Source organism: Gambusia affinis, linkage group LG22 (genome assembly GCF_019740435.1).
Source record: "Gambusia affinis linkage group LG22, SWU_Gaff_1.0, whole genome shotgun sequence".
Classification (NCBI taxonomy): domain Eukaryota; kingdom Metazoa; phylum Chordata; class Actinopteri; order Cyprinodontiformes; family Poeciliidae; genus Gambusia; species Gambusia affinis.
This window is the reverse complement of record NC_057889.1, coordinates 20,443,472-20,466,723: the sequence shown is the minus strand read 5'-3', so window position 1 is coordinate 20,466,723 and position 23,252 is coordinate 20,443,472. Positions and strand designations below refer to the sequence as shown.

General features: G+C 40.2%; 1 protein-coding gene across 1 annotated transcript in view; it reads left to right on the top strand.

The window, feature by feature from the left end:
• tnfrsf21 (tumor necrosis factor receptor superfamily, member 21) overlaps positions 1-13,553 on the top strand; it is a 38,954-nt gene extending 25,401 nt beyond the window's left edge. Inside the window, exons 4-6 of the mRNA XM_044106381.1 lie at positions 549-814; positions 8,397-8,649; positions 10,610-13,553. Of these exons, the coding sequence (XP_043962316.1) occupies positions 549-814; positions 8,397-8,649; positions 10,610-10,839 (749 nt within the window). The 3' untranslated portion in view covers positions 10,840-13,553. The remainder of the gene's footprint in view (positions 1-548; positions 815-8,396; positions 8,650-10,609) is intronic.
• Positions 13,554-23,252: the final 9,699 nt, after the last annotated feature.

Below are 23,252 nucleotides of genomic sequence, written 5' to 3'. Positions count from 1 at the left end.
GTTACAGTGAACAAATAAATATCAAATAAAAGGGACCCCAGGGTGGGACCTTGCAGTACTCCGTATGTGATTTTTAGCACATTTTATGAAAAGTTGTCAGACTGACATTCAGATAATGTATAAGTCTGACTTGCATGGAGTTACATAACTCACTTTGACCCCGGCATGGTGGTCTTGTAAGCTTGTCTAAACTCGTGAATTGTCTCCCAGCCCAAGCTGAGATTGAGTGATGTCACATGGCTGGTTGTTCCAGGCTCCACAAAGCAGCCTCAGTCTCATTGAAGACATTACACAATTCTGTACCAGTTCACTGACCTCCAAAATGGTAGAGTGCCAGTTTAGATGTTTTCAATGAGCAGCTGGCTCTGAAACTCCTGTCACAAATCCACCTTTTGTCCTGTTCCATCTTTGTAGGTCATTTACAGAGAGCAGCCATGCATTTCTTGCACATTTAAGATCAAGTAAATTGTCATTGTCGGAACTTTTACATCCATTAATGGGTCATTCTTTCAACACGTGTCCATCTATCTGTATGTGTTTCTGCTCAGGGGTGGACATCCTGAAGCTGGTGGCGGCCCAGGTGGGCAACCAGTGGGTGGACATCTACCAGTCCCTAGCCAATGCCACCGAGCGTGAGGTGGCCGCCTTCTCAAATGGCTACTCCTCCGATCACGAGCGAGCGTACGCCGCGCTGCAGCACTGGACCATCCGAGACAGTGGGGCCAACTTGGCCAAGCTGATCAACGCCCTGCACCGGCTGCGCCGCATCGACGTGGTGGAGAAGATCCGCTGCGTCATGGAGGACAACCCGCAGGTACGTTTCTGTCCACGGTCCACTCAGCTCAAAACGCTCCAAACCAGTTTGTTCTGGATATCAGAAGACGAAGAAAAAAAAACAAAAACCAATATGTGTGACCTTTGCTCGCATCAGGTTTTTTCCATTAAGGGCTCTATCAACATCAGGCGCACATGTTCTGGTACACACTGTTCTCTGCATGTCTGTTTTACTGAAATCTAATCTAGGAGGAAAGATTCCCCTGATTCTTCCCTCTGAAGCCGGTCCCGGAGGCTCAGCTGCATTCCCCACATTAAAGTACCACTTCACTTTCAGAAGATGATTTGATGTTTCAGCGCTAATTGCAGCCTGTGTTGCAGCATTCTCCAAAGTTTAGGGGGAAAAAAAGAGAGATAAGGGAGTCTTTAATACGAATTTGGTTCAGGATTCTGTGTGCACATGTGCCGGTAGGTCGCGACTTGTTGCATGCATGCTTTAGTAAACATTGAGGAGTTTTGACCTTGCAATGTAATCCCTTACGGACATTTTGGATCATTCATCACCATTTACTTAGCGTCTCTCCTTTCCTTTCCTGTCCCTCTGCTCTTGTTTCAACAGTTTTTATTGAATCAGTACTCTTGACCACACTCACCAAGGTCAGGGCTGCACATTAAGCACACCAACCAGATTCATGTGTTTTTTCATCTCTGCTTTATTATTATCAGATCACCTCAAGACAAAGAGTGATGCTGCAGAAGGTGCAGATTATTAAAACTGCGTAGAACGGAACTGCCTGGCAAAATGGCGGTGAGGCGGTGTGGTCTTCGACCAGCATTGGGAAACTGTTCGTTTAATTCTGGTTTTAGTGACGTGCAGTGAGGTTCGTAGCTGGTGAGGCACAGACTTAATCATAATCATATTTACAAATATAGACCACCTGCATGTTATTGTTTACATAAGGAAATTTTGCGCCTGCGGACACTGCTGGATGGCAAAAAGACTATTCTTCCGCATGTCATCTGTAGCCACGCTGCCGCCGTCGAATAATTCAGTTAACTCAATCAAACTTGGACATGTAGATATTATTAATTTCATGCTGTGCTTCACAGCAAAAGGAGAAACCGTTAAAGTCTAACTCAAAACCACTTCTTTCTCGCTCTTTGTATCAGCGCAGCTATGCACAGACTCGGATCTGTGAGGATCAGACCATTTTGTTTAGCTGACCGTAACTATGGCATACCAGTCCATGACGGATGCTACTGTCATTTAGATTTCTTTCTTTCCCCTTTCCTCAATGTAACCTTTTAAAAAAATGTTTCTCCTGCTTATGCTATTCCAAGAAAGATGAAACAGTCGTAATTTATGGGCTGTTACTGAGGTCACGACCATTTGATGTTAGTCCTTAATTGCCAATGAATCAGTTGTGCTGCCTTTTTGGGAAGTGTGTCAATGCGTCGTCTTACACGATGGAGATATCTGAGGCCGGGTTTTGCTTTGTCATAGTGTCAGTGGTTTTCCTGCTGCAGAAAAAAAAAAGAAAAAGAATGGAGCGTCAGCCTCCTGGTTGACGTTTCTATTTTTGTCCCCGCTTCACTTTGAGAGCCGAAGCCAGACAGAAAACGAATGCAATCGCCTCTCTTCCCTCGTTTCTGTTTCTGCTCACAGAAAGCCTAGAGGCACTCTGAGAGCGCAGCAGCACCTCAACAGAACGTCCAGGTTGTGTGTTTGCAGCACTGCAGTGATGCTAAAATAGTTATGAGCAAGAATCTATGGTTTGATGGAAAGCCTAAAGGCTTCTTCTCTCTCTCTCTTTTTTTTTTACCTCATCTATCAACAGAAACATTGATGGCCTGATTTCACAAAAATAGTTACACAGTTAGAAAAAGTGTTATCTTGAGGTGAGACTTTGGTGTTTTAACCTGTAGTATGTTTGTGGTTAGCATTCATTAGTTAGCATACAGTCCATTATTATGCTACATCACCAACAAAATATCACAGTCACCGGTTTAAATGCTTGTCTCCTTGTAAGGAAGCATTTGTTTTTTGTGGCTCTTACACATAGTTTAAGTGATGAAAGAAAAAAAAAAGGATTTTCACATACAAATCCGCCGTTTTATGAGATCAGAGTTTACTAGTAAAGTGAGGCAAAGCCTTTGTGGATTATGTGTCTGAAAGAGATTGCGTTGCGCCTTTCGACTTCGACGGTGAATGACTGATTAAAGAAAAAGCTCCTGTGAGAGTGCAGTAAATTAAAGCATCATGTTGAAGACCACAGCAAAGTTCACACAGAGCTGCAAAACAGAACGGAACGCCCTCTTCTTTTATCGCGGTGTTCTTTACAGGAACTCCATTTAGAATTTGCCCTAATACTCAAAATCAGAAAGAAAATAAACATTTTTGCTGGAGTTCGCAGGTTAGATTATTGGGTCCGATTCAGTATATTACGCAAGTTACTGTCATTCTACAAATGGGATTGGGTGGAACATCAAGTCCTGGCATGCATTAGAAATATGCGAAGTTGACGTAGTCTTGTGTAATGTTCGTGTATTCTGAGATTGACAGTGTTCTGCTGCATCATGACCAGGTCCCTTACCTTTCTGTGATTTTACAATCTGACACGATGAAGGATCGACTGACCATCTGGGATTAAAATGTCAGAGTGTAGTGAGTTACCTCAAGAGGCCAGAGAATTATTAGCCAAAATAAATAGGCAGCAAGTGAGCGCCGAAGTTCCAACCATCGAATGTCACTAGATACGATGGTTAGGTCAAACAACGTTATTATTGGATTATTTCTAAGGTATTTGATTTGCAGTTTCTTTTGTTTTTTAAATGTTTCGTTGGCTCTAGTGGCCTTTATTTGAAAGTAGTTAGACAGGAAAGAGGGGGAAGACATGCGGCAAATGTCCCCTGGCCGGGAATCGTACCTGCGACCACCGCCACGAGGATTAAGACCTCAATATGTGGGTCGTGCTTTGCCCCTGCCCCACCACAGCACCCCTTGATTTGCAGTGTCATTGTGTCTGAGCCATGGTTCTGTAATCAGACACTTACAAATCCATGGCACCATCATCAATAGGGTTAAAAGAAAAATCTGTTCAGTACCATGTGGAAACCCTAAAATACCTCCCATTGGTCCTTTGAGCAATCTTTCACAGTCCACCACTAAAGAGCGAAAACACTGCAATCCTATTTTGCCTTTGAACCACGAAAAGACACAATCAAAGGCAATGTGTGACATAGCTTATGGCTTAGTTCCCTTTTAGTCCCTTCTCCAACAAACCCCAGAGCGAAAGAGCACATGCTTTTTTTTTTCTAAGGAAAAAGATAACAATTTCGAAGAAGTCCCTCTTGAGCCATCATGTGTCTGTGATTGTGTTTGTCCCGCTGGGGTGTGTAAGTGAGCATCCAAACCCAAGCTGAAGGGGGGAATTCTTCATGAGATCACAGTTAAACCAACTCTATAGGAAAAATGTTGAAGAGGGCAATCTGTCAAAGAACAATATCAACAGTACAGCAAATATGCAAAGGGTGTTAATGATCAACATAAAGTGGGGAGTTGGAATGAGTATGTTCTTCTATTAAAGAGCAAGCGAAACAAACCCTCCAAAACATTTAAACACATTGCATTAATCACGTCATGCACTGATTAGGAATTATTAGGACTAATGTCTTAGTCAGAATATTGTAGATTAGTAGTGTTTTCACATTGCCATAGTCTGGTAGACATGGCAATGTGAAAATGGAAACATTTGTTCCTTTTTCAGTTGTTGTGGTTCACTTTCAGCCTGCTCTGTCTGAAATGACCCAAATCTTTTGAATAACCTGTTCGCCTCCTCACCTGTGGTGGCGCTGCATCAAGAACCACTGAAAGAAACTGGACTAAAGCCTCTAAAGAAGAACATACTGAGAGCCACTTTCTTCTTCACAAAATGCAAACATAAATAGAGTGTCATCAGATTTTAACAGTTGATTTCTCTCTTGTCTAGAAGACGAAAGACCACTAGCCATTTCCACTGGTGCTAGACATGCGAGGTTATTTTACCCAGAATGCCCTGCGATGCAGTCTGTTTTGGGGAGGTCTCCAGTCCGCTTGGTGTTCACCTATGCCCGTCAACCAAACCAAGACCGAGACTTGTAGGCGGAACAGGGTTTTGTTTTTGGTCCACATCATAGTTCAATTACGCATTCACACCTCCCCAAGTGAACTGGGCCTTCTAAGGAAACGAGCTGGAGTTTGATTAAAAGGGACTAAAGAAGGTTGTAGTGAATTCAGATTAAAAGTTGAGAAGCTGAACATACAGAGGGAAAAACACAGAGGGAGCCCAGTTCCACTTGAGTCTGCATCTTGGCAAGCAAAAAAAAAAAATTTTTTTTGGAGTGACAAATTAATCTTTTGATCTGATAAAGTGAATCTCTCCCCGCTACTTCATTCTGCTGCAGTCTACCACTTCTGCCAAGTGAGCCTGGCTGCTGGCTGGCGCAGTCCCTCAGAGTGTGTGTGTCTAAGCAGGCTGTGTGCTGGGGAGTTGTGTGTATCTTGTCCCAAGCAGGCCCTCGCGTTGCGCTGAAGCAACGGTCAGCAGCTCAGTCTGGTGGTTTTCTCGCCCACACGCACAGGAACACACAGGCCTTGGAGCTTTCTGGAGCCGCCGTTCCGTTGTTCCTCTCCGTGACCCCTTCTCTGCTTCGTCGTCCTCTGCAGTTCAATATGTACTACGTGTGAATTGCAAGGAAACAGGACTTCCTTTGGTTTACGAGAGGCTTTCAGATGGAATACATAGATATTTGCGAAAGACTCTGCCTGGGTGGCCCGTCATGCTTCACTGGGGACAAAGCTTCTGTTGTTTGGCACTGTGGTCTGATGTTATGCGTAAACTGTAATCTGCTACTTCGTCTAGCTGATTAAAGCAGATTAACTCAGTCATGAAAAGCATTTTGTTGGAAAACGAAGCACCAAAATGCATACTGAGAGCAGAATGTGGTTAAACACCAAAGTATGATTTATATGTTCAAACCTTCAAAGTAAGCCCTTTCGTCTTTGATAACAGCTCTGCACACAGTCATCAGTGCTTGAAGCAGCTTTATGACTTCGTCAGCTCGAGAACTTGTGGGTTCCTTTGTGGGAACGCCGTGTACTCTGACTGGTTTTCCTCTGGTGGTCAAACTCATCTTTTCTATGGTTAGACCAGATAATTGCAGAGGTAGGCAGATCTAATGCAGTCCGTCTTTCCTCTTCCTCCTGGCTAAACAACCTCCATCAAACCTATATGTGAATTCTGGCTCTCCATTTACTTCACAAACACTGTATTGTGTTTCTGGAAATAGATAGTTTTGTGTATTTAGTTGGTTCTGTTAAGTTTGTACGTTGTCTTCATCCAGTTGCGATGGGAGTTTTAAGCGAAGCAAGCATATTTCCATCTACGTGGTTTTGAGTGAATCTTCCAGGCATGATTTTATCAGATGTTGACACATGGTTGTAACGAAGATGATGCAGAGAATGCGAAGCAACATGGACCAATGATTTTGTAAAAATGGCAAGCTTCTTGGATTCTTGGACTCAGGAACTGTCCACGTCTTCCGTCCCTGCAACCTAAAAATTGAGCTGTTAGCATGTGGCCGTCGTACAGCAGCAGTCTTCAGTCAGAGGCCTCTTCGGGTTACGTGCTTGTGGCTAAAAGGCAAGAGGTGGCTTGCCTTTTAGCATTACAAACCACTATGGATGCTCACTAGCACATGAGGATCATGCAGAATGATTAGTTAAAGGAACCTGCTGCTTTTGGTCTGTGGGCAGAAGCTGGAGTACCCGTTAGAAATCTATAACACACATTTCTTCACATGAACATGACACCGTTTTGGGTTTGAAAACCTTATTCCTCACCAGAGCCAGATAGTCAATAACATGTGAATCAATTGGACTGGCCTACTTCACTCAAAACAGCCATGGTGTCATTGAGCTTAACTTAAATAAATAAGCAGAAGACCAAACTGTGAAACAGAAACCAAAAATATTTGCTAAGCAGCAGCTACAAGAGAGACAGGTCTGTGTCTCAGAAGTATTAGCTTAGCAAATGCTAGCATGATTTCCTGTCCCCTGGAGATGCTGTTTATGACTCCCTGTGGATCCCTCTGTTCCCCTACAGCTGCTCACAGAAAAACATTACTTCCAATTGTATTCATTCAGGGTATCACTGTCCGGACTCTGCACATAGATGAAAATATGCCTTAGCTGGCTAAACAAAGCATGTGTGTTCTGTCGGAATACAGCAAACCAGATGTTAGGGAACAAAGGAGGAAAGCTGCTGTTATTTCTCTGTTTCATGTTGTGAGCAAACATTTCTAACAGATTGGATTCAACAACTGAAAAAAACAACAACCTGTCTTGTCCTGGGTCCTAGCCATTATCTGGGGGATGAAATGACCTCTACTGGTATATCCTTTCAGCCCAAGTGGGGCTTCGCAGTGAAAAACAAGAAGCTCTCTCATGAGCTCATCCCCAAACCAGTCGCTACTGGTTCAAACCACAGGTTCATTACCACACCAAAGACGGAGACACGAGGGAGCGAGGGAAGTGGGGGAGAGAGATAGGGGAGAGAGAGGGAGAACAGGGAGGATGGGAAGACAGGAAAAACCAAACAAAGAGACAAAAGCATGAGAGTAGGAAGAATAGAAGAACAAGGAGGGATTACAGATAAAGAACCATGTAGCATAAAGAATGATAAAGTTGCTCAAATTTAGTTGGGGGATATTAATGTTGTTACATATTTAACATGTGGTTTCTTAGGCAATCTCAAAACACAAACCTTTATTACCTGACTGATAACATCTGCTAGCAGGAAGTTGTTTTAAGTGGTCTTCTTTTAATCTCCATCATCAACTGTCTCACACAAGAATCAGAACCTAAACACATGGAAATAGGAAGTGTGAAAAAATACCTTAAATTGCATCATGTGAAGATTTTACCGTATTTAAAAAAAAGAAAAGTTATGTTTATTCACAGAAACACACACGCAAAACTGATATACATCCCGTTTTAAACTACAATCCCTAAGCATCATACAACTTCGAGTATCTATACCACTAACGCCTGTTGCTTCATATTGTACACATAGTCATCTACTGCCACCTGGTGGTCAGAGTTTGGGCTAATTTTGCAACATGCTAGCTATCTAAAACGTGTATACTTAAATGAACAAATTAACTTAATTTATAATCTACATGGTAGCGAAACATAAAATATCTGTTGCTGTTTATAAATGAAGAGATGGGGTATATTTGGAATGACCTAGATAGAACATAAGAATGAGAAGGGGGTAGATCTGTGCTATAAACGATAAAAGTCAGACTCCCTGCCTCCTAATGGCTGATGGAGTTTACCCCAACTCTCTTCACCTTGAAATAGTATAAAAAGGAGAGAAAAAAGGGGTAGATTGATGATGCAAAGTTACAAGGAGCCAAAGGCCCTTTGGATTCATTTCTTTACCTTTGAATTGAATGGTTTCAACCCTATTGAAAACCTGACCTGAAATTAATGTCTCTTTATATTGTCATTAGTGCTATTATTTAAACCCATTGAGGTTTGGTTGATAGTTAAAATCCTCCTGTCTCTCCTCTCCATGCAGTTTGACATCAACCAGCTGACGACCACAGTGAATGTAAGCCAAAGTCTCAGCCCCATCCACAAGCTGCCGGAGTCGCCCAGCAGCAGCGGCGGCGGCAGCGGCATGTACCGAGCCGGCGGCGTCGGGCCCATCCAGTCGCCCATGGACCGAACCAAAGGTTTCTTCGCCGACGAATCAGAACCGCTCCTTCGCTGCGACTCCACGTCCAGCAAAGACTCCGCCCTCAGCAGGAACGGCTCCTTCATTACCAAAGGTGAGAGGTGAAGTTCAGCCGGGACACGGTGAACTTTCGAACCGCTTCTCCACTTGTTGTGTGACGCGATTCCTCCCACTAAAAAAAGTGTTTGCTTACTTGACTTGCTCAAATAGTTTGAAAATGTCTGCAAAAGCTTTCTTATTGACATAATAATTGGTATTCATTTGAAAACTATATAAACCCTCAGCTCTGTAAACAAGCAAAAAGCTGTCGATGTTCAAAGACTCCTTAACATCTCCAGGAGGATTTGTAACTTTTATATAATCGATGGAAGTAGACGAAGAATAACAAGAAAGAAAGTGTCACTTTATGAGTCTGTTTGAATGTGACTCGTGTTTTAGTCGTTACCTACTGCTTGTACCCAGATAATGGAACAGATCTTCTGTGTTCTCTGTGGAGTCACTCCTGTGAGTCAGTCTGACACAGAAACTGTGTCACCGGGTGACTTTGTTGTAAGCGCCGCAAGCATCGGTGAGTAGGTTACGCACTGCTCTGAACATGTGTGTAACCTACTCAGGTAATGTAATACACTCTACAATGCAAATTTTAGACATAATGCAAACTTACAGAGGTGGACTGGTGTCATGGTAGGCAGCACAGATTCTCCATTACAGCAGAGCCTTTGGGGTTCAGATTCTTTGAGTCCTTAACAAATGATTCAGACTCTCATTAATGTTGGCTCATTGTTATTGTAACGTTACGGCTATTGAACGAAATATGGGAAAACATGACTCCCAGTTATAAGTAGATGTTTGAGTGCCCTCATGTGGTCTGTTTCTGCTATTACAACCTGTATATTCATGAGGAATCTAATCTGACTGTGAATGATGTCAGCACTATTTTACATTTTCTTCCACAATCGCTGAGAAAATGTGGAAGTTTTTAATTAGATCAAATCATACCAATTATTATAAGAGCTAAATAACAAGAACAGAAAGTTGCTTTACTGACTCTGGTGTGAAAGATAATTACATCAATGTTGGCCAAAATGACACTTCGAAACTGAACAAAACTATCTCAATATTTTGATTAAAGTTCAAATTGAACTGGTTGTTATTTATTTATGACATTTGATTTCTGGGAGAACCCAAAATGTTTTCTCACAGTTAAAGTTGCAGTGTGTAAGTTTCATTGAAAACAAAAAAGAGGAAGGAATTTTTTATTTTTTATTTTTTTTACATATTTGTTAAAACTGTTACAGTATCTCAACAATATAACATGGGACAAATAACCTGCGAAAATCATTGAAGTGCTCTGTCTGGTACAGACCAGGGATAGAAAAAAAAAATCAATTTTTTCCATCGATATTTACAAAAGTTACATACTGCAACTGTAGCACTATAGAAAATGGAGACCAAGAGATTGACAAAGAATAGTGTGCAGCTGCCTAGCTTCATTTAGCTGCACATTTATAGCCATGATTAATTTTGTAATTGTTGCCAGTCCACATCAATAAAGACCTTTTAGTAAAAAAAAAACAAAAAAAAAAAAACATACACGGTCTCTCCACTGGAGGGCAGCTTGGGGACGTTTCATCTTCTTAATTTGCTAACAACACACACAGAGAGTTTTAACAGGATTTTTGTAAGATTCAACAACTCAACATTATTTCTTATAAAGAGCATTGTGAATGTAATGTAAGACTTATACCCCCAAAGAAAGGTACTTCAACTTCGTCCAGCCAGCTGGCGATAAATTAGCACTCAGCTTGTTAGCTAGCAAGACAATGTTAGCGGTGTCTCACATAAAGCAGTGAAGATTTAAGACTTTTTAAGGTTGCCCTTAATGTTATTCCAGCTAATAGTCATTATTGAATGAAACTGCCGCTGGAAATAGAAATGATTCAGCATCTAATACAGAAAGAGAGGTTTGGGTGGTTCTCAGGTGAAGTATAACTGCAGAAACTGCAGCATTCAATACAAGAACAATCTAATCTTTTTCTGGTGTCCCTCCGCAGAGAAGAAAGACACGGTTCTCCGGCAGGTTCGCCTGGACCCGTGCGACCTTCAGCCGATCTTCGACGACATGCTGCACATCCTGAACCCCGAGGAGCTGCACGTCCTCGAGGAGATCCCCACCGCCGAGGACAAGCTGGACCAGCTGTTTGAGATCGCCGGCGTGAAGAGCCAGGAGGCCAGCCAGACGCTGCTGGACTCCGTCTACAGCCACCTGCCTGACCTGTTATAGTGGCGGAGCGGGGGAAGAGGGAATAACTAATAAAAAAACAAACAAACAAAAAACACACACAGATGTTCAAAGGCAAAGGAATGGGGTGTAGTTGAGATTTAGCTCGAGTTGATTTTTTTTCAAACCGGTGGAGTTGGACTCATGAGGCCACTAGTGTAACACGGCTCCAGCAGGTTATTTACCTTTGGTCTGCTCCTTCTGATGAGTCCGGTCAATCCTGACCACTCGGTCGTTCCTTCTGTATAAAAACCCCCTCTGCTGCGTCACGTGACCACCGGTGAAGCTAACCGTGAGGCTCAAAGGCCTTCTGGGTTTTAAAGAGTTGAGTCCAAACGGTGTGAATTATGTACAGACTCCACTCAACTAGCACTTTATTTATCTGAAACGGCCAACGCCTTCTTGTTTAAAGGACAATACCGGTGTTTTTTCTTGTTTGTGCCAATCATTTAGGCTCTTCTTGCCTTTACTAATATTTCAGTGTAAAAGTCATATTTATTATTAACACAACAGGCAATGGTATATAAGCTATAACTCTAAACAACACTGGTATTATTCTTTGATTAAGGTTCTTGTAGATCAAACGGATTGGGCTGATTTCCGAGTCATGTGCCTAAACGTGTTCCCTTCCACAGCCCCTGGTTTTATTTCCCTCCTGCTACCTGATCCTGTAGGGGGGGGATGGGTGTTTTTCGGTAGCTTGTGACCACCAGCAGGCAGTAGCATCATTTCAACAGTCTGACACCAAATGCATCGATTAAAATGACTGAAGACTGAAGGAATTCAGTGCCTCATAAAGCACCTTGAGCTTTTCCTCATTTGGTCACGTTACAACCACAAACCCTCTGTTCTTTCTATGGGATTTTATATTAAAGGCCAAACTCAAAGTAGGGTATTGCTGTGAGGTGAATGGAGGAAGATTCAAATCAAAATTTGAATCTTGCTGTTCTGTTGAATTTTCTGACCCGGCCCTGTGTGGGCAGATTTTTTTTACCTCCTCCGGCGGTCTTAAGAGATGGGATCATTTGGACCACACATGTGCTTTAGAAGGTTTTCTTTGTGTGGTTTCTGGAATTGACAGTCTGACGGCACAACACCCCACCTCCCTACGCTTCACCGCTGTCTGACCATCACGTTTGCCACGTTCCTCCTCGGCGTCACACTAAGACCGCCAGAGGGTTAAATCTAGTCAGTAGGTTGTTTCAACAATCTGTCTTCACACTCGCATCCAAAACGCTGTGACCCTGTAAATCTGAGGTCTCCATCAGAAATACCCATAATACCAAAACTAACGATGAGAAATGATACACTGTACTCTAGTTCAATTGTCTAGAAAGTCCGGTTCATTTGGGGAGGCGTGAATGTGTAGTCAAAGTGATGAGGACCAAAAAATAAACTCTGGTCCACATAAAAACTTGGGCCTGTGTTTGGTTAAAGTAATCTCTGGTGCGATTGGAATGCACATGTGAACACCAAGCGGACCAGAGGTGGCTCCAAAAGCAGGAACTTTGGATCCCAATCAAGCCCAGTCTACCAGACTGTCAGGTGTGAAAACACCGTAAAAAAGTTGTTGCACACCGTCCCTCCCCCCAAGGACTAATGTTTGAGGATCTTGAAAGACATGACAAAGTCCAGACCTTCGTCCAGTTGAACATCTCTAGCTCCACTTCAAATTGGATTTTTAGACACACTAACAGAACCTTTTCAGTTTCTAGATGTGAAACATAAAGTCCCTGTAAAATGGTTCACCGGTTCTGGGTGTAAGGTGACAAAACGCTAAAAAGCTCCGAGGATATCAATACTCAGACATTATTTTAGTTCACCTGCCAGTAGGAGAAATGCCTTCCCCCCCCCCGTTTTGTTTTGAACTTCACTGGGAGAGAAAAGTTCTTAACTGCCCGTTTGGTGAACCCTGACCCCACATGTGAGCCCAGTGCAGCGCTGAGAAAGCATTCCTGATACATTTCAGAGCTTCCTGGCGCCATCAAGGGAAATAACTCAGTCCAATTCTTCCAGATGTTTTATGTTCTCGATATTCAAATGTAATACTCATGCACTAATGCTAATTTCTCTACATGCTTTTGTTTTGTTTTTTTGTTTTCCATACTCACTTTGATTTCCTATTATTAGTTATTGTAGCATGCGGGTTTCTCTGTCCTGGGCATTGGTATGTTTTGGAACCCCTCCATCCCTGGCTGGGTTGTAACATATGCATACTCTGTACTCTACTTGAAGTCTGTTACCGGTACTTGAGCTCACCGATGAACAGAGTGCAGTCTACCGATTCCTTTCACCTTAAAACAGTTTGCAAAAGCATCTTGAACCTCATAAACCCCTCCGTCTTCAACGCCTCCCGGAACCAGAGCATCCAGGTTCTGCCAGAGCCTCTGTGGTGCGGACTCTCGCCTTTTGGCCTGGCAGTAGAGAACTCGGACATGATGGAAGGAGAACAGCTGCTTCAGGTGCTGCAGCTCGGATGGATGTGACTGACGGCGGCGCTGCTGTGGACTGCAGGCTGGACAGCGGCGGTGAGGAAGTGTGAAATGGCTCTCCGCTGCGCTGTGGGACGGACTCTTTGGGGGGTTTTTTTGAAACAATGACTGGTAGAAGCGAGGTGGACACGTCTGAGGAGATGATTTCATCAAATTCACAACTCAAATGTAACCAGTATGTTTACTCTTCAGATTAACTAAATAAAGCTGATTTTTTTTTTTTTTCCAGATTCTTGTGCAGAGTTTTGTCATTCAGGTTCTTGGGAGCGTGGTATATTTCTGTTTGTCTTGCAATGTGCGTTGGGTTTTTTTTAAACTAACTGATCTGAAGAGAATTTAACACAAATATGAACAACAATAACCGACCTTCATCATTGCAGCATTCAGTCGGCTACTAAGTGAGAATTTCATTCTGCCAACTGGGAGTCTGACTGCAGGTGTGGCGGCTCAGAATCAGCAGGACTGAATTTAATCAAAGCCAATAAATCCTGTTCCATTATAGTTTTTTATTTTTATTTATTTATTTTTAATACAGGTAGATTTTTCTATTGTGCATATGTGCCAAGATATTTAAAACTTTTTACTTGTTGGTTATTATTTACAGACATATAATTATGTGTACAAGCCTACAGTTATTAAAGAGGCATTATTATACAGCATTGTGCAGTATTACAGCACAATCAAGTAGTTGTTAAGACTTAAAAGAATTTTGACTTTGTCATTTAGTGCAGTGAAATTGGGCCTCTGTCTCTTTAAGAAACTCTTGCTCTTCCTGAAACTTCAGGAAATCATCACGTCGTTTTCTTAAACCTTTAACAATGTTTTTATCAGCGTTTCATTGGCTGCTCATATAATGAGCTCAGCAAATGGACAGTGTTTGCTACTTGCTGCTGGCTAGTCTGAAGGAGCAGAGTGAGGGGGGATTTTGGGGGGAAGGGTTTCTGTCAGGTGAAAGCTTGGAAACTGCAGCTCCGAGGAGGCGACGCTCAGTCCACCTGGGTGTTTTGCACAACCAAATGGTTACCATGGAGATGAAAAGATTTGACAAACCAGCATGAAAGAATCAAAGCAACACCAGGTATGTTTTTGGAGAAAGAATAACATTATGACATGATGTAATGGTTAAATAAAGTTGATTATACATAATACTGCTCTCCTACCTCAGGCCTCTAACCTGTAACCTGATCAGTCTCAGTCCATCGTTGCTCCAGCATTCAACCTCCCAGCCGCCTCTCTCTCTCATCACTGCTTCCCTCCCCTTGTCTCTCCTTCTGCCCTCGCTCTGCGCTTGTTCATAACACCTCATGTAATAATAATTATATGATTTATAATTAAATAATATTTTAACATGTCTGTCCAGACTCTGGCTCGCACTTTGATGCACCAAAGATGTCTGTAATTGGAAATATGGCTATAGTTAGATTAAAAAACAAGATAGGACTAATTTGTTCGTCTGAAATATATTCACATTTACCACAAGTCATTGGTAAATCTGATATCATTTATACTTGTCAAAATGTAAGTGGAAATATCTCAAACAGATATGATTTGGGGTATCTTGCCTTTTGCTCTGACAGTAAAGTGCTAAGCCCCTCCTCCTACCTCTGATTGGTTGTTTGTGATCTGTTTGGACTTAACTTGAATAAAAAAAAAGAGATTCATAACAACCAGCAGAGGGCAGCATTCCATCGGCCAGCTGGTTCTTCTGCAGTCAAATGTCTAATGAAAGAGCATATATCATTTTACAATAATGAGCTAGCTTGTATAATAATAAAATACATCAAAATTTGTAGAACTAATTTTAATAAATAAAAGTTCTATACCGGTATATATATTTATATCTATCTATCTATATATATGTATTATGTATTTTCTATATAAGAAAAGAAAATACATAAACCAGTGTAAAACAACTATACAACACTAAACTTATTGGGAAATAAATTGTGTAGGATGGGCGTCTCAAAGGCCAAAAATGCTACTGTTTGCATCTGTGTAAATAATTGTTGTCAATGACAACAATGTGATGTTTAAGCATCATTTCACGTGAAAGGCTGAGATTTAAATGATTGCATGCTGATCAGTGTGAGAGCTGCAGGCCGTCAGAAGATAACATATCTTCTACCTGCTCGTTTTTGAACAAACTGTGTAAAATCGCACGCCAGTCAGCATGACTGTTTGTTTTATTGCTTTTTCTGTTGTTATTTTTATTGTCAGTTCAAAATAAATAAATGAAAATAAGAAAAAGAATAGACCCTGGATGGTGTGACGTGGTCGATGCTTGTCAGTAAAGTCCGGTAAGCTGTAATCAGACTGCAGTAAACTCCACATCCTCATGTTTCACACATGCAGGGCTGCATTCCTGACAGGAAGTCAAGCATTAGCAAAAGATAGCTAAAGCTAAAGCTGCTGTTCCACTCAGCTCTCATGAAAACTAATTTTGACCTCATATCACCTTTGGTACTGGGTCACTTTTCCTAATCTGAAGGTCAGATGAGAACAACTTTTCCACTCCAGTCAAGTTGTGCTTAGAACTTTAAGGTGACGCCTGATCCATAGTAGAACAATCTTCCAATTAAAACCTGGTTTAATTAGAGAACACAATGCAAAAATCCACTTGTTCAGTGGTGGTTTTGATGCAGTCTTCCTTACCTTGGCCAGGTTTCTGAGCTCTGAACATTTCATACTTCTGGAGCTCCAGTTAGGTTGCAGTTCTGGAATACGACAGCACCAGAAGATGACGGGTTCCTTGTAGCTTCAGATTTAATTCTTCTCAAATCTTTGACTGTTAACTTATGTCTTTTTTTTTTCTCAACATGTTTCCTGCGACCCTGTTAACTATTTGCAGTAAATGGTTTGATGGTTCTGCGCTCACACCCCGATATCTTAGCAATTTCAAGACTGCTGCATCCCCTTGAAAACCTTTTATTTTTTATTTTTCTATTTTTTTTTTACAATTTTAGACTTTTCAGAGTCACTTAAATCAATTTTTTTTGGCCCAAAATTGCACATCATGATGGAAAATATGAAAAAGTTGGAAAATATGCATAAAAATGATGATATGGTCAAAACTAAAACTTGCCTAATAATTGTGCACACAGTGTAAAGTCTGTTTGCTTTTAGTACCTGCCGTACTAATAGGCTGGACAAAACCACTGCTGTGTGTTTTAGTGATGTTACTGGACAGGAAGCAGCTTCGTTGAAGTGGTGCTCTAGGACCAACCTGTTGAAGACAAGAACGAATTCTCACATTTTATTTAAACTGAAGGATGGTGGTCAAGTCACATAAAAACCTCAACCTCTCTGTGCCTCTAACATAGAAAAAGAAAAAAAAAGGTTATATGTCCTATTCACACAAATTCCAGGGTTAGGAATCTTTTTGACAAGGTTTATCTTACTGGTAAAACAACAAACTTAAAAACTGATTAAATCTCTAACAGTAAAGTCAATTTTTTTTCTCCTCTTCTCTTCCTCATTTGTTGGTATATCAGACAGAAATATGCTGCTCTGTCACGAGAGCTGTTTGCATATGTGGGCATTTTTCAAAACCCTGAAACTCATTCAACATTATGATGCACAGCAACAGGAATAAAAGACCTGACAGCAGAAAGGGAATGATGATCAGTGACGTTTTAAATTTACAACAAAATCAGAGTCGTAATGATGCTCTATGGATTTCTGTTGAAGCAGAAATGATTGTAAAGAAGTTTATTTCTTCACTTTCTTTTTTTGCAATAAAATACAGTCAATGGGTGACCTAATGTTTTGAGTGTCATTGGTAGCTTAAAAACGTACTTAATTGAAATATTGAATTGGCTAATAAGAATGCAGGACATTCTTGTACTAAAGCTGGAGTATTGCCTTACAGTTGAATGGTGTTCATATATATATATAAAGTCAGCACTTCAACACTAGAAAAGTTCTTGATGCTCAATAATAATTCACCAAATCAGAACAATTACATTAAACAGTCCTGGGTTGGGAGCTAATAGTTCACAGTGTAACATGAAGATGAAGTACACAAACAAAATGGAATTAATGAATTCTGGTGAACACTGAGCTTTACTATTTTTTTTCCCCCACACATCGTCTGCCTCTTGACAGACATTATTTAACCCACATTAGCGTCATTTGGGTGACGCTAATGTTTTCGCACCGTGGCGACAGGAACTCATGTTACCTCTAATCGCTCCCACCCGTTTCTGTTAATATAGATATATAAAATGTGGTTATATAATAAATCCATTATGCAAAAGCTGACCTTGCATATTTTAAGACTTGTGTTACATCTACCCACAGTGTTGCACAAAAGAACCTCCCCTGATAAAAATCACACTATGAGACTAAGTGGAATGATTAAACCTGTTGAGTCAGTACCTGTGCAGTTTGTGGCTAATAGTTGTTAAAAAAACTTTTTTTCCCCCTGTGTTTGTTGGATTTTAATGCTTTGACATTCTTTCGCCAGCATTCAGCATGTTGCTCGAACACCGACGGCAGGAGGATTGTGGTAAGACAGACCATTATTTTCTGCTCCAGGCGACGTTTTTGTTCTTTGTGGAACTGCTTTTCTTCTCTCTGTCTGACCTTTTTTTTTTTCTTCTTCTTCTTTTTGTGTTGCGGGCGATGGTGTGCTTCTCAGAAAAGTGAATCTTTATCTTTTCTCTATCACTTGTCATGTTACCAAGTGTATTCTGTGAACCTTTCTCAGATCAAAAGTGCACAGGTCTCTTTGAAATCAGATTAATTTACCTTTAGCTGTAATTCTCCTGAAAACAGAGCCAATCTGTGCAGCGGGATGGGGATGACCTGAGAATTTAAACCTTTTTAAGATTCAAAAGTGTAAAGATATGACATTGATATCTTCACTGACATCAGGGGGGGGGGATACCTTAGACAATCTGTGAAAGTTTGGGTGACAAAAGCAAATAAGCTTGTTGAGCCTGTTACAAATAAAACTTTAAACTAGATGAGATCTGATGAAGTGAAGTTAGATGGAATATTGTTGGGAAACGGTTTATGATGGATACTTGTCGTCTCAGTTGATTTTAAGGAGCAGTGTGTGTTCTGTGGCGCTCAGATCATCTTTGGGATCTTTATTTATTTTTGTCGCTGCACATTTAAGAAAATGTGAATCAAAAACATCAAAAAGAAAAGTCATAACTATGAATCTAATGCAATAAAAAAAAAAATATTGGGATTACCACTCCCCAGTGTCCTGATGTTGAACAACATGTTTCTGGAATGGATGACATAAACGGGCATTTTTTGTGTGCCTGTTTAAAATTTGAATAATGGAAGGATTTTGTAGTTGCTAAACGAGAAACTCATGAAAACCCTTTTGCCCAACTGCTCTGGGACTTGTTTCTGTATTTATATGGCTTTTGGTAGAAAGCTAGAACAACTCTTAGATCTTTTCTTTTTCTTTTTGTCAAGGTACTCTTAACCCAAATTAACTTTTCTAGAAAATTGTGTGGAAACTCATCGCCTTAAATTGTTCTAGTTTAGTTGCGTTAACTTAGAATCTCAACATCGGTTCTTGGTTTTCTTGGAGCTTTTTAAGTGGCTCAAACTTGATGTTCGCATTTTGTCAAACATCAAGTCCCGTCCCTTACATAAAAATCTCACAATGAGAATTTTCTGACGACACAATCCAGTTTACCTCAATCCACAAAAAGTCCCAAAGTCCATCCGCTTACATTGATGAAATGAAGAACTTTGTCCAGTTGTTTGTTAAAAACTTGATTCCAAATATCTGTGCTCAAGTCTACAACAGAGATTTTGCAGACTAAGCAGATTTACAGTGTTAGGTGTGGATCAGAGGATAATGTTTTCATTCTGCGAGGCTGCACACAGGAGTAGATAGATTAGTTCTTGCAACAGCAGCTTCACAATTACAGAGAGATTTAAACTGGCTCTCCCGGTGCAGACAGACATTCAGACCAGCTTAGAGGCAGACAGAAAGCGCAACCCTGCCAGGGGTTTTAAGTGTAGTGTATGTGCAGTGAATGTTAGAGAGAACCCTTAAATCTAACCCTTAATTCACATGCTAAATATGTTTATTTTATAGCACCCAAAATGCACATTTTGCTAGTTGATTACTTAGTTAGCAAACTAAAGATTTAGATCCAAATTGAATATTTTTCAAGCTAAATATTTGCCTAAGACTTTATTTAGCTTACTAAATAAATACTTTTTTGGCAGGATGTCTTGCTAACTAAATATTTAGGTCCAATATTAATATTATCACTAATTAGCAAATTAGCTAATATGCAAAACTCTGAAACCTATAAATGTGTGAATAACATGGTGGAAATATGACTTATAAATGAACACTCTTTTTTTTATTTCTATGACAGGATAAATATACTAAAACATTGCTCTTAATTGTTTACTGTGTGACTTTACAAATGGAAGCCCGCAGCAGGAGGGACTGGTGTGCTTCATGAAAAATATGGAAGAAAATATGTAGGAATACTGAAGTAACCTTTGACCCAAATGGGTCTTTTAAACACAGAATGCCTCCATGTACATCACTACTGGTGACGTGTTCAGAAGTGATCATCACAAATATCTGATCTCAGTCCCACAGGAAATATGTGAGCAGAGCAAATAAAGTGTGTGAGCCAGGTGACCTAGAAACCCCACTGGGTTACAGGAGCTCCCTCTGGAGGAGTTGGCCAAAATTACAGCAAGCTGTTTGAAGAAGATTGTGGAAGGTAAGCTGAAATGTTTGATCCAATTCATACTGCTTAAAGAGCTTTTCTCCCAAATACTAAAGGAAACATACAGTAGGTGACTTTTAATATGCACCGTATTTTTTTTTCTTTCTTCTTATTCTTATTCTAAGAATAATAAGAAGGCTAATATCATAATTCCGGTTTATCCAAATGACCTAAAACAAGAAATGTTAACATATTTGAATGTCAGTCAGTCAACCTTTTTTTTTGTCTCTTCACTCCATGTGATGCAAACAAGGAGCAGATAGGATAAAAATCAGCTATTGTGTCAGAGCACATGTAAGTTGGAATGTGGCACACATTTTTTAAACCCAATCAGCAATCTGTTCCCTCGTGAAACCTGTTTAGCAACAGAGATCAGAAAGGTAAAACAAATGAAATGCTTCTTTTCTGATGAGAATTCTTAAGTTTTTCTTTCCTTTTTCTGTTCTTTCAGCTCAGCATTATTACACTGTCTGATATTTGATTCTTATAAGTAGTCTGTAAACTCTCTTTTTTTAACATAAATTGTTCTAAGTTGTATATCTCTTTGTCCAGAGATATAAATGCTCATTAGAAAACTTTGACCTGGCGTTATGCATCTTTATTTGATATAGTTCAGGGATCCCCAGACTTTTCCACACCATGACACCCAAAACACGTTATTTTCTAGCCAGAGATAACTTTTACAATCCCACAGACAATGCTACAAAATATGTCAACAAAAATTAAAAGACTTTTAGAGGGTTTTTTTTCCTTGCACTTTTATTCACTGTTCAGTAATTATTATATTTGTTTAGTTCCGTCACACATTTTGGTTTCAGTTGGCCATGGGGTCTTATTGTTTCCTCCATTTTTGCTGACAGACACTTCTCCATATCCAAGCTAGCTTAAGGAGCAAAACAGCTAGCAGTGCTTATCAGAAAAATTCGCTTTGAAAATACAATTTTAAAAAGTTGTTTTATTTTAGATTTTATGTTAATGAATGAAAAACAGATTACATTTATAGAAAAAAAAATTTAGTAAAAGAAAAAATATTAGATTCGTTTTTTTCTGATCTTTCGTCCTACTTTGAGGCCACTCTGACGCCCCCTGGTGGCCACCCCTTTGAAAAAACACGGGCGTTGTTAAATATGGCCACCTTCAGGCTCAAAAAGCACCAAAACATCCTGAGGGATTAAATTGAAATAACCTGTTACACATGCAAAAAAAAACAACATAAAAAAAAAAATCACATAGCAACATTATTGAAATCAGTTGTAAAATGTGTAATATTGTTTTTTATAAACCAAAATTTTTGACAGACTCAATTATGTTTTCAACTACGGACTCTTACAGAGTGTGTTCTGTGTTCCTGACTTCTTATTATTCTGTTTGTTCTCTTAAGTCCTCTAACAATTTCTAATTATTATATTTCTGATTTGGTGACTCAATGTCCAATGGTAATCAGAGTAAATGAGACACTTTGTAGATTTCAACAAAAAAAAAAAAAAAGCATTTAAAACTAACCAATACTCCATGAGAAGATAACATGACTTCATAATGAAATTTGTTTCCAAATAGGCAAAAATTTGAGATCGTGGGCCTTTTCTGGGAAGTTTCTTTATGAGATATCTTGAAGGAAGCACAGTGAGATAGTTCTGCTCAGCTTGAAAAAAGGTTGCTGCGTAACTTGTTGGATTTATGCAACCATCTCAAAGAAAGGCACATTTTTACAGTGCAAAATTCTCTAAGTGTAACATCAAACCAATATTTCTATTTACCTAGCAGAGGGAACGGAACAGATGTGTTGCAGACAGGTGAAAAGGCAGGAAAAAAAGAGATTTACATGCGCTTGTCCACCTGCGCCTTGTTAGATATTTGCCCGAGTCATGGACAGTGTTACACCTGTTCTGTCAGGTGTAACACTGGAACCGGTTTGGTGATTCCTCGCAGACTCCCAGGGACTTAGAGTTACCACCGACTCTTGACGTGTAGACTGTGAGAGGAAAGCTGAGAACACATGGGTTTTCCCATGACGCCGGTGCGTAAGCCCCACCCTGGAAGGTCTCACTCTCCGGCTGGAGCTGCTCTCAAAACTGGTTATAAACGATGCAACCTATTTCAACAGAGACTAAGTTATACAATTAATAACTACAATAATATCACATCTAAAAGTCGAATTCGTTTGAATCACAGACGTACTAGACTTCACAATAAAAAAAGTGTCAGATCATCTCTGTGTTAAGTTTAACACTTTTTCTGAGTTGAAATATTCCTGACAAATTCTGAATTGATATTAAATTTTGAAAAGTGACCTACATCATGTTATTTTATGACATTACTGTGAAGCTAAATTCATGATAATTTCTTTCATTAATGTGTTAATTGTTATTACTATGATTGACAACAAATCTTCAGTTGATCACACAAATCTACACATAATCAAAATATTTGGAGAAACTACTACATGGCGTTTGTGACAGCGTGCCCCACATTTTTTATGACAACTACCTCTCTCACCCATGGTTACTCTGCTGAATTGTCTAACACAAACTAACACATAACGAACACATAAAGTAACAAAAACAGAATAATCTTAATAAATAAATAAGTAAATACTTACAACTAAACGAAATGAACATAAATTCTACCCAGAATCCCTCACTGAAGCAACGTGACATTATTTTCAAATGTAAAAAATGAATATGTTGACTGAAATGGTATATAACTCTATCAACACACCGGATGCTGTCATCAAGTCCACCAGGAGTGAATTTAATGCTGCGTTCTAGTTATACTGGGAACTGGGAGATTCCGACTTCCCAGTCGAAAAAGTCGACTGGAATACCCTCCGAAGTCGGATTTTCCATCTGGAAAGTGGGAGCATCTTCAACTTTCCCCAGTTAGGACTTGTAATGCCACCTTCACTTGATTCGCTCCGGAGTGGTGAAAACATGTTTATTTACCAATACACACATCCAAGACTGTGTGTACATGGTGCATGTAGCCCCTGCAAATATAAACGTGTGTCATTAGAAGTGGTGCTTAGCTATGGGAAGTAAAGCTTAAAACTATGCTTGTAAGAGGCACTGAAAACTCTGTCAATGGGTGTTGCTGCCATGTTGAATCCCGACGTCTTCTCTAGAACGTTATCTCGGGACTGACGTTAAACTAAACCCCGAATTCCGAGGTAACTGGAACGCAGCATAAATCACAGGTGTTAACA